This window comes from Eptesicus fuscus, chromosome 6, assembly GCF_027574615.1.
Source record: "Eptesicus fuscus isolate TK198812 chromosome 6, DD_ASM_mEF_20220401, whole genome shotgun sequence".
In the NCBI taxonomy this organism is placed as follows: domain Eukaryota; kingdom Metazoa; phylum Chordata; class Mammalia; order Chiroptera; family Vespertilionidae; genus Eptesicus; species Eptesicus fuscus.
The window spans coordinates 91,930,930-91,943,153 of record NC_072478.1 but is presented as its reverse complement, the minus strand read 5'-3'; the positions used below and the strand labels follow the sequence as shown (position 1 = coordinate 91,943,153).

Below are 12,224 nucleotides of genomic sequence, written 5' to 3'. Positions count from 1 at the left end.
ATGTAATATAAAAAATAAAGCTACTAAGGAATATATTTTCGATGGGTGGTCAGGGAAGGTCTCCATGAGGAATTGCCATTTGAACAGAACCTAGATGAAGCTAGGCCAGGTTTTCATATAGTCTGCTGGTTCTCAAACTATGGTATGTGGATCCCCCACCCCCTCCAGGGTCCCGGCTGTGGCTGGTGACAGGGAGACAGGGTGGATAGGGCAACAGGCTGAAACCCCTCCCCCACCCCCCTCCAGTCCCCAACCAGAGCAGCTCAGTTTCCATCTGGTCCCAATTTTGGGGTCCTAAGTAAAATGTGACTTTAAACAATTCCACGGCTTAAAAAAAAAGTTATAGACTGGTCACATCCAACCTCTTTAGTTCACAGATAAAGAAACAGAGAAGAGGAATGACACGGTAATGGCTCACTGCTGATCACGTCAGCACTAACAGTAAGAAGAGAAGTCAGATTCCGTAACTGAATCTAGTGTACTTTCCAGATGCCAAACTCCAGCTGTAACTCTCCTCCCGTCCAGGACATCGTATGAATCTCTGGAGCGCAGAGAGAGCAGGTTTTATCCCAGAGACTGAGTTTCACAGTTTGGAGACTTCATCCCAAACTCCAGGCTTAGCAAGAGTAACTACCAGATGCTCTGCCCTGTCCCTTGTATTCTATTAAACTGCCACCACCTCTGCCTCCTGTTCAAATTTATATTTTTCTTAACCCAGTATATCCTTTCTTACTGTGTTACTGCACATACTTCTTTTAAGTTACTTCAAATCCTCTGTGTGAATGTGTATGAGCTCGGGGGTTAGGGGGAGAGAATTTGCCATGTGGGTTTGGCATGAATGCACATTTCTGAGTCTTCAAATAAATGAGATACTGGTCATGGACTTTTGGACACTATGACATGACAGGTAACAAGAATGGATCTGGAGTAGCCTACCTGCCTGCTGGCCCTCAAATTATACAATTAAACATTCGCAGCCTCATTTAAAGTTTGGACCTTTCTATGGAAACTGGCTGCTGTAATTATACCTGAGATCTGACCAAAGCTCTCGGTAACTCTTACATTTCCGACACAACCTTCATTTAAGAAAAGCACACCTGGTTAGTTGCTTTTAACTGAAAGGAAGAACAAAATCCTCATTGGCCAACTTTAATTCTACAACCCAAAGCCTCTGATTAACTATCTCTCTTTCTCAGGATAAACAAACCAACCCACCATCGTATTAAATGTTGAGCTATTCAAACTTTGCGTATCTGTTTAAAAAAGAAGAGGAAGCAGCCGGTTCCCGCTCGTGTCCACAATAAATCATGACAAGTAGAAAGGGAGATACACTTTGGGAATGGCAATCAGCTTCCCAGTACAGATGGGCTTATACGTGGCCCTTCCAATTTTTAATAATCTCCATAATTTATGTGTGAGCAAAGGAAGGCAAAGATGCCTACTGCACCCCTCTGACTTAGTACAAATCACTTTTATTTACTCAGGCAATACTTCACGGTCCAGTTAACTTCTTAATTAAAGACAGCAAGATGTTCATGTTCCATGCAAGTGGCACGGAAAATACTGTTTTGTGTGCAATGTGTTCAGCTGGGAGTTGAAGCTGTTTTGCTTACTGGGGAGAAGCCACCGCAGCCTTCATTTGGTTTCTAAACTAACCAGAGAGACAGGGCTCTACGCATCGCGACTAAATCATCGTCAGCGGAGCCTCTTCAGGCAAAGCTTATGCTTGTCTGCCATCCCACATTACTTGTGTTTTTTTCCGTCAGGCAGAGCACGCCAAATCCAGTTTCATCTTCTGTTACTTGTCTGCCTCCTCCCCATTCGTAGTCTGTTGTGTTGTCACTGTGCTTGCTACTATTTCAAACCCACAGACCACGAGGAGAAATGGAGGCAAAGGAGAGAGAAACAAGAAGGGAGGAACAGGGAGTCACGAGTGACTAGAATCCTAAGAAGTCAGCCTAATTTCTGGACTTCCGCATGATGAGATACATACATTCTCATTCTCACAAACCAGGAGCTGCATCCTCAGGGAACCTCAGGGGCTCATTACAGAAACGAGTGAAGAGGTTGGGACAGACAATAGTGACTGGGGGAGTCTGTGGCAAACTGCAGAACAGATGCCCCTCCAAACGAGGCAGCTGCTCCTCGGCTCGTCTTTAGGAAGATCAAACCACTTTGCCAGGGTTTCTGATTTTTTCATGAGACTCAGAAAATGTAGATTTTTTTAAAAAATGTCAAATCTCCAGGTATTTAAACATCAGAAACAAATCCATATTAAAAGGATTTGTGAATTAACTATACTTCTGTCGTAAGCCTTCATATCAATAGTTCACTCAATAGCTCATAAGGCAGGTCACAAACTACCTCATTTCACCCTCACAATGAATCTGTGAAGTAGAGATATCCTCTCAGTGATTGGACCAGACATGATTAAGCTCCGTCTGGTATTATCCACTGTTGTTTCCAGTTTCCTTCTTAGAGCTGGTCTTCGGATGTGATGGTAGAATAGATCATTTAGTGTGTGTCCTCTTCAATCTAATTTCTGAGTGGCATGAAGTCCCACGGCTTTCTTTCTGCTCACAGATGGAAGTTTTTATAGAGATAAACACTTTCTTATCAACTTATCTTCCAAAGTGATTACTACCAACCAAATCAATGTGTTGTGACTTTACCAGGGTTGCAACCTTCAATAATGAAATCAGATACAGTATTGAACATTGCAGGGATTGCTTACCCAATCTAATTCATCTCAGATCAATGAAACACAAAACCAAAATGAAGTCAAGTGTTGCTTCACTAGCTATCCTCACTTAGAGGGGTTGAGTAACCTTGTTCAACTGGGCACTGGGAAAAGCAGGCGGTGCCCCATAAAATAGAAGCAGCTACGACCTATGGAGAAATGATTCTGCAGTTCAGTCTACAGTGAAGAGTCTTCCAGAGGCAGTCAGTCTGTAAGCAATGGTCAGGTATGTTAGAAAGAACCAATAAGCTGCAGATGACAGGTGGAGAATGGAAAGCTGCTGTGTGTGACGTTCACGTAAGCATCGTGTGAGGTTATGATTCATAAGTATGGCAAAGTCTATTGACTGCCTGCCCAAGAGTCATTCCCAAGACCTTCTTTGCTACCAAAACCTCAATTTTGCTAAGCTGGCAATTATCTCTGTGTTTGAGGGAAGGGAAGCCCTATACACTAAGTCACCAGCTTCTAGTTTATTCTTTTGCCTTTCTGATCCAACATACCATATTTTTCCATGTATAAGATGCCACCCACTTTTCCAACCCCAAATTAAGAAATCAATATTTTAAACATAAAACAGAACAGTTTTATTTAGTAACTAGGGGCCCAGTGCATAAATTCGTGCACTTTGAAAGGAACTGTGGGCCACGAGGCTGTGGTGAGCACAGGGGCAGGTCTCAGCTCATCCTCCGTGCCCCCGCCCAGCCCCTCCCACTGCAGCCCCCCATCCCCTGTCTGCTGGCAGCCCTGCTCCTGCCACCTCCACTCCCACATGCTGACTGTGCCGGCCCCGCTTGTACCCGCTGACAGTGTAGAGCGATTGGGGCTGGTGGCAGTGGTGGATGCAAGCAGCGGCTGCCAGCCCTGATCACCCCTCAGGAGCAGGGGGAAGTGGAGAAGCCCTGAGGGGCGATCGGGGCTGGCAGCCACCACTTGCACCCACTGATAGCACCAAGCAATTGGGGCAGGTACCAGGCGCCGGCAACAGATGTGAGCAGTAACTCTGGCACTGGCAGGGGGTGCAAGTGGGGCTGGCACCAGTAGCAGGTGCGAGCGCCCAGAGGGACCGCAGTGCGTGAGAACAAAGAATTTTCAGTAACCACCAAAGGCTCGCCCCGATGACAGTGACCGGCGCCCCACCTTGGTCTGGTGCCCCTGCTCACCTGGTCCACCATCTGGCTGCAACCAACACCGGCTATGTTCTGCGCGTGTTGCCTGGTGGTCAGTGCATGTCATAGCAACCAGTTGTTCAGTTGTTCCACCGCAGGTAATGTTTACATACCAGTACTATGATATTATGCAGCATACCACTTTATTCAGCCTCTGTTGCATCACTGCTCTCTTCTTCATCACTATTAGTTCCAGAAATATCAATTTCTTCAAGTTCTATTGTATCACTGCTGTCTTCTGAGTCACTGTCTATATATGTGAGATCATCCTCATAAACTGGTGGCATTTTCTGAGCTAACTTTGCTTGTGTTCTCATGGCCAACCCTTCTCTCCTCATGAAATTAAGCACCATTTTGCCTTTCCTGTAAAATCAACAATGTTCATTTTGCTTGCAAATATTCTTGCCCGACATTGAATAAGTTTGGTTGACACACATAATCCACTCTGGCACTACTCCATAATCTAGTCTTAAGCCCCTCTGCTCCAAGTTTGCCCATTTTGCTGGTTTTCCTCTTAAGGCCTTCTTTTTTGGCATCTTAAGGAGTTGTTCTTCCTGTTTTCTCCACAGTCTGATCATACACTCAGTGAGAGGAGGTCCAAATTATTTCTCTGCAGCTCTATTTCCATGCTCTTTTGCATAGCTGATTACATTCAGTTTGAATTTTGCAGAGTAAGACAATCACTTACTGGTATTTATCTTTTATTTTTTGACATCTTTATGGGCTCAGAATGCTCCGGTCTCTGTTGCATCAACGCACTCTCCACCTCCACTTCCAATTACGGCATCAGTTGATGTTATTAACAGTAAGTCTCATGATTGGAGGAAGCCTGTTCGACAAGGTATGGGCAGCTACACACCCTGAGGCTCCCTCCTCGGCTGACTTCCGTGTATAAGATGCCCCTCGATTTTCAGTCTAACCATTTTAGAAAAAAAATAGCATCCTATATAGGGAAAAATATGGTATATATTTTCACTTTTTGTGACAATTCAAAAAAAGACTAATGCTACCATTGTTGTCATGCCTAATACGTTATCCTCTATTTCTATCTCTGTGGTCATCCAAAAGAAAAACAGTCAAGGTCTATGCCTCGAGCCACTTCTAATCTCTCTCCCCAGCCAAGTCAAGACACAGCCCAATCACAGGCAAAAACAATCTTATTCTTTTTTAAGTTGGATAATAAATAAATGGTTAAAAATGATCTTGATAAAATGGCATACACAATTTATTCTTGAAATTATTTAGGTTTCCAAATTGTCTGATTTAATTTATATGAAGTTCTAAGAAATGCAAGAGAATGTAAAAGATAGAAAGCAGATGGTGGTTGCTTGCGGACGGGGTTGGGGAAGTAGGGAGGGTGCCGCAGGATGAAGTCATGGAGGAACTCTTAGGGGTGACACACGTTCATTATCTTGATTGTGGTGATGGTGTCACAAGTATATACATATGTGAATACTTATCAAATTGTACCCTTAAATATGTATAGTTTATTCTTCATCAGTCATACCTCAAAAAAGCTCTTAAACTTTTAAATATTATTTAGCTATACAATTTTTACTGTTAATATATTATTTAGAGGAAATAAGTACAGAATAGCATGAATAATATGTTTTTTTAAAACAAATTATGGGGGGGGGGTCTCTAAAATGTATATACACCCTTTGAATAATTATAAAGGCAGTGTCTATTAAAATACATTTCATTTTCAAAATTGAGCTATCAGCTATTAAAGTGTATATGCCTTTTTTAGGGACACCCTGTATACTCATGGCAGATGGCTGGAAAAAATACAATAAATTGTTAGCAGAATCATCACCCGAACCTCCTTGTTATAGTTCCATTCCATTACTCCTTCTAGGATATAGTTTCCTCAAAGATAATGGATACGTTTACAATACTCTTGGTACTTTTAAGTGCCCAAGCCAGTATACTGCGAGTTCCAGTTACATTTTATAATCATTGTGTACATAAACTGATTTGTTCTTTTTGACAATTTTAACATCATGGCTTCCTCTCTTTCACCTGGCAAACAAGGAAATATATTTGTTGGCAATTCAACAAAATTGCACTCAGCTTAGTACAACTCAGTAGTTTAGATAGCATTCAGATATAATTACCCACTGCATCAAGTTGCTGAATTTCATTAATTACCCTAATCAATGCACATGAAGCAAATGACGCTTTGGGGAACTTTCCTGCTGCTCTTTGCTTGCAGGTGGATGCGGATCAATCCAGGCAAAGCAAATGTATTAATAATCCCCTCCAACCAGCAAATTCCACCACCCACCAGAAAACAAAGAATAAAAACCAAAGAAACAAAAAACAACCAGAAAAGCCACTCCTAAACAAAAGTTAATTTTGACAATATTAGTTAATAAAAGCCAGGTATCTAGGAATCACTTCTATCATGGCAAAAGAGGAAGAATGAGAGAAAAAGCTTGGGAATGAGTCTGTGGTTAACAGAAAAGCTTCAGAATATATTTCTGAGTAGAAATCCTTGCTCTGCTACTTCAGGACTATGTGGCTTTGGACATACTACCTTTCCAAACTTCAGTTCTTTAATTGAGCTGTGATTACACTCAAAGACTTTAGACTCGAATGCATCTCATTACCTGTGTCATCACCCCCTATGCCACTCTTTATACTCAGCTGATGGCAAGATAGATTTCCCCAGATTTCGATTCCCAAGGAACAATAATTCCTTCTCTCAGCAGAAACTTACCGGGCGGGACTGGATTTCTTTGGCGTAGAGAGGTTGCAAGAATTCTGAGTCTCCTTCTAGCTTTAGACCTTTTTCTGTGATTCTCAAGTTTCCCATTCCATCCTGAAATAGAGGCACAGAGATAAATGCAATTAAGTCAAACTTTCAAAATATCTCAGGCTTTCATGTTAAAACAAAAACGATTGCCCTCCTTTTTTAAAAGAGAGAGTACAATGAGGGGAGTTGGGACTAAACAAATACATAAAATACCAGGAGGCATTGTTCAATGCAATTATGCATACTGTCCTCTTTGCTCACTTATTCTAAGAAAATTTTATTCTGAGCAATCTGTAATGCCCGCTCCCCCGCTCCTCCATTCGTCATTCACTTGCCTAGACGAAGGGGGTCCTTTTTGCTAGGCAGTGCAGAAAGAATGGAGGCAGGGGGTGAATGGGAAGAGAGAAGAGGATGATTCCCTAAGTTAAAATCAAAGATCCTTTCTTCTAAAACTCTATGCAGAAATCACAAACTGGCAGTCTGTTGGTCAAATCCAGCCTACAGACAGGGTGTATTTGGCTCACAACACATTTAGGAAGTCAAATTAGTTACTGACATTTTTCCTAATAGTTTATTCTAGAAATATTAAAATATAGACAAAAGTATACAAGCCGAAGACTCAATTTAAGAAAATAAAGCATACACACACACACACACACATACATACATGCTTTAAAAATGTATTCCTCTATTTTGACATAATGACATTAGAAAATTGAATGATTTAAATAAAAAAAATTCCAGGTTTTCAGCTACTTGTAAAAAAATGGAATTCCTGGCAAGTCTGAGCCTGTGTTCTACCATCAGCTGGACGTAAGCAGCAGCCACCTGCCTGAACCATGCTCCAGCCCATTTCACTCACTCTGCTCACACCCCTGCAGTTTCTCACCGGAATCTACCTGGCACTGCCATGTGCTCTGTACCTCATCACATTCGGCACAGACACCACGTGGGGGGTGGGGGGTGGGAGGGATGGACAAGGAGAAAATGGGCACTTTCCCCCTCCCCCCTTCATAACAGCAGTCCAACCTGTGGCTGGGAACACATCTCTCAGGTAATATTGTTCTTTCCTGGATAGCATGCCATCTGTACATTTCTATTTTGAGTTCTTGTGGGGACAACTCTGCCAAGAGGGCCCCAGACTGAGCATTCAAAGCCAGTGTGAGAGGCCATCGGCTGAAGGGCATATTCATATCACATCAGCATGCGGTAGAATCCGCAACAAAAAGAGAAAATGGAAAGCTCTTTCTGGAAAGCCTATTTGTGCATATAGCAGTCTCTTGGTATCTGTGGGGGATTGGTCACAGGAACCCCTGCCCTCCATGGATACCAAAATCCACACTCAACTCCCTTATAAAAATGGAATAGTATTTGCATATAATCTATGCTCATCCTTCTGTATACTTTAAGCCATTTCCAGATTTCTTATAATGCCTGATACAATATAAATGCTATGTAAATAGTTGTTAGACTCTAATAGTTGTTATGCTTAGGGAATAGTGGCAAGAAAAAGTCTGCACCTGTTCAATCTGACCCAATCATGGTAGCCCTAACTACATAGTACATGTCGGTAGCAATGTAACATTTTCCCACATACTTTTGATCCATGGAAAATTGAATCTGCAAATGCAGAATCCGCAGATATGGAAGGCCGACTGTAATTGTGTGCGGTGAGCCATGGAGAGTCACAAAAACATTAAGTCCCTTTCAGTTCTGGCCTCTGAGACTGTTTGTATCACAGGTGGCACATAGCCAAAGGGGAACAGTAAGGAAGGTTCCAGAATGACTAAAGTTTGAGAAACAGTCATCTCATCAATTAACTCATTTGCAATAGTAACTTCCCTTTGCTTAACTACCCGACTTGTTAGAAAATTCACTACAAACTTGACGAATCTATCATTTCTTCTACCTATAGTTTCTTCCTATTATTATTCATCGTCACTTCATTTTTCCAGTTTCCCTCCCAGTCCTTAGTTCTGCCCAAAGATATGTGATGGGAAATGCCTATCAGTGTGGATTTTTTTTATTGTTCTCTATTTCGAGAATATAACACAAAGCAGATTAGAATAGCCAACTGATGTGGTCCACATTAGAATCTCCTTTACAGCTCTGTAACTATTGGACTGGATTTGTACAGCTTGACAACAGCCTCACTGAAACCATTTCACCTTGAACTGCCTAAGGAACTGAGGAGCATTATGCTAAGCAAAATAAGCCAGTCAGAGAAAGCCAAGTATCACATGATCTCATTCATATGTGGAATCTAATGAACAAAATAAACTGATGAACAAAATAGATCCAGAGACATAGAAGCATGGAACAGAGTGTCGAATCTCAGAGGGAAGGAGGTGGAGGGTAGGTGTGTGGGAAGAGATCAACCAAAGAACTTGTAGGTATACATGCATAACCCATGGACACAGACAATAGTGTGGCGAAGGCCTGAGGCTGGGGAGGGGGAGAAGTGGGCAGGCTAGGAGGGGTCAATTGGGGAAAAAGGGGGACATATGTAATACTTTCAACAATAAAGTTTTTTTTTAAGCTGTGGATATTGCTAAGGTAGGTGCTTTAGGTCAATTTTGAAGCAAAACTTCCCGCCCAGTAAGATGAATTTAGAAGATCTACAGTTATTTCTAAAGAAATTAGAAAGAAATAGACCATCTCCCCCCTTCCCCCCCTCCCCCCCTCTACTAATGGTAAAACTTCAATATTCTTAAAGGCAAGCATGAGAATTCTAGCAGCTGGGTGGCTGGGCTTGGACGGAGCCAGCACTGTCCAGTGAATGCTCCCCAAGTCTGTAACGTGCCTTTGGGACAGAAGTGGGAGATAGGATCCCACTGCTATCTTGGTGAGGGCAGGGCCTCTGCGGTCCTACACATCATAGCATCACCAGTGCCTCCCCCAGGCCTGGCACATAGGAGTTTCACAAACACATGGCAAATCACATTATCTTCCGAGGCCAATACAGGGTGGCCCCTGTAAGGTCCTTTGGGGAGATAGGGCCTGAGGACAAGGGCAGAGGGTTAGAAATGGAGAATCTCTCTCTGGGCTAGTCCAAGGATTATGGCATTTTCTCTTTATTCTTTATCTGGTCCAGATTGGCTGCTTGAGTATTTCAAATGGACAATTTTCTGTAAAGTGAGTATAGATTAAAGTGATTTTAGAGTGGCAGGACAATAGAATGAAATATTAATTTGTTTCCTTCTTCACATCACTCATGCTAAACCTTGGCCATTTTCATCACCATTTCAAACAGATTCCCAGGCTTTGTAATCACATGGCTTAGAGATTTTGAGAGCAAAGCAGCCTGAAAGCAGTGTGTGTGTGTGTGTGAGTGTGTGAGGGGGGGAGAGAAGAGGGTGGGGGAGGTGTTGGTCTTACCTATTGTACAACTCTGGTTGAATGGATTGTGCCAGATGTGCTGGGAAGAGAGGCAAGAAAGAGAAGAGGAGACTTTTCCCGGCTGAGGGTGGATAGGAGGTCTGCGATTCCCATGAGTTCTATAGACCACTGTCCCCCCAGTGTCCCCAGGAGGGAAGTGGGCTCCAGACAGTCCAAGGTTTCCCTCCCCCAGGAATAGCAGAGAGGTCTCTTCTCTGGACCTAAAGGGACCATGTGGATTGGACCACAATTCTCTCAGCCATCGCCAATGAGAGACAGTGACTGGTGGGCCCAGGAGCCTTCCCACTGTGCTGGGCAAAGCACGGGGACATCCTGAAGATCCTAGCGATGTGGAATGCCCTGCTGGGCCTTGTGGGAGGGGGCTGGGAATCGGGATTACATTGATTTGAAGAGAGTACTATTTCGTGCTCCTCTGAATTTCCTGCTCCATCAGCATGAACAGGTTTTTAATTTCGTCAGCACATTTTCAAGCTGAAGAAATGCCAAGTCCTATTTCAGTCAGCAGGTCCCAAGGCTCTCTCCTGCCAGAGCACTTTTACTGGCAGGCACTCCTTAGTTTGGATTAAAGCAATTTTATCTAGACACAGACTTTTTAGAAGGTAAGCTTCCTGAGGGGTAGGGTTTTTGTCCAAAGTAGTTTCAGTGTCTAAAACATTGCTTAGCTCAGAGTGTGCAATCAGCAAATACTTGCCACGGGAAAGAACTGCTTCCTTCTGAGTGCTGCATTTTGAAAGGTGATTATAAAAATGATAAAACCTAGGCCTATCCCTTGGGTAGATTCTAATATATTAGAGCATGCATTCTCAACTAGTGTGATACAGCCCCCAAAGGGGGGAACATTGGTGATTGGGGGGATGTGAACACCCATGCGGTAAGCTGACATTGGTCTTAGCAATGTTTTCTTAGATTTCACTCCAAAGGCAAAAATGAGCAAATGGAATTACATCAAACTAAAAAGCTTTTACACAGCAAAAGAAAACCATTAACAAAATGAAATAGGAGAAGACATTTGCAAATCATATGTCTGAGAAGGGGTTAATATCCAAAGTATAGAAAGAAGTCCTACAATTCAATAACAAAAAGAAACAATTCAACTGAAAAATGGACAGAGGATCTGAATAGACATGTTTCCAAAGAAGACCTACACATAGCCAACAGCACATGAAAAGATGGCACTTACATTTTATAACAGCTTATACAGTTGCTTTTAACAATTTATAGGGCCAAGGCCATAGTATTGGAAGCATTCTGTACTTCCTGGTTGCTAGCAGCTCTATATGGATGGGCATTCCTTGGTCTGTGCTTTTCCTGGGGGTGAACCAAAGAGCCAAAGAGGAGGGATGGCTCCCACATACACGCACACAGGCAATAAGCCTAATTCTCTTTATTTCCAAATTGCTTTATTTCTCCTTGCCCTTTAGGGCATTCCTATCAGTCCTTTGGAAAACACTTTTTCTCCGTCACTGGAACGAACACACACACACACACACACACACACACACACTTGGGTACATTGGCTAAGAATATGAGTTCTGAAATCAGATTGCACGGGTTAAATGCTGGCTCGACCACTTCACTTGTTGGTACCCTTTCTACAGCTCACTCTTCCTTAAATCATCAAGATAATTACTATATCTTCTAAATTTGAGGGATACATGAGACAATCCATGTGTATCAGTCCAAAGAGGCTAGGTAATATACCATAGTAACAGCAACAACATTCTCAATGGCTTCAAACGAGTAAGATTTAATTCTTACCCAAGCTACATGCGTGGAGGGTTAGCAGAGAAGTCAGCCTATAGGATGACACAGGAGCGACCATTTGAACACTTGGCTTCTCTCTGTGTCTTTGGAGACAAGTAGGATTGTATTTCCCCACGAATGAAGGTTTTGGCCATGAGATATGCTGTGGCTGGGAACTGTGAGCATAAATGAACTAACTTGCAGCAGGTGCTATAGCAGCCAGGGTGTGCTTGCCCGGCTCTCCTATTAGTTCTTCCCTCTATCTGATTGAAAGCTTCTCACAGGCGAGGGCGGTATCTTCCGTGTCTTTTCGTCCCAGCCACCTATCATAATCCCTGACACAGAGCAGACAGACAGTCCAAAGTGACTGAGGGGAGGAAAACTCTGCTGTCAGCCACAGAGAACCGTGAGGGCAGCT

The 12,224-nt window shown here is 42.9% G+C and overlaps 1 protein-coding gene across 1 annotated transcript in view; it reads right to left on the bottom strand.

The window, feature by feature from the left end:
- SGCD (sarcoglycan delta) overlaps positions 1–12,224 on the bottom strand; it is a 303,981-nt gene that overhangs the window by 150,565 nt on the left and 141,192 nt on the right. The window contains exon 3 of the mRNA XM_008152265.3: positions 6,629–6,730. Coding sequence (XP_008150487.2) covers positions 6,629–6,730 — 102 coding nt within the window. The remainder of the gene's footprint in view (positions 1–6,628; positions 6,731–12,224) is intronic.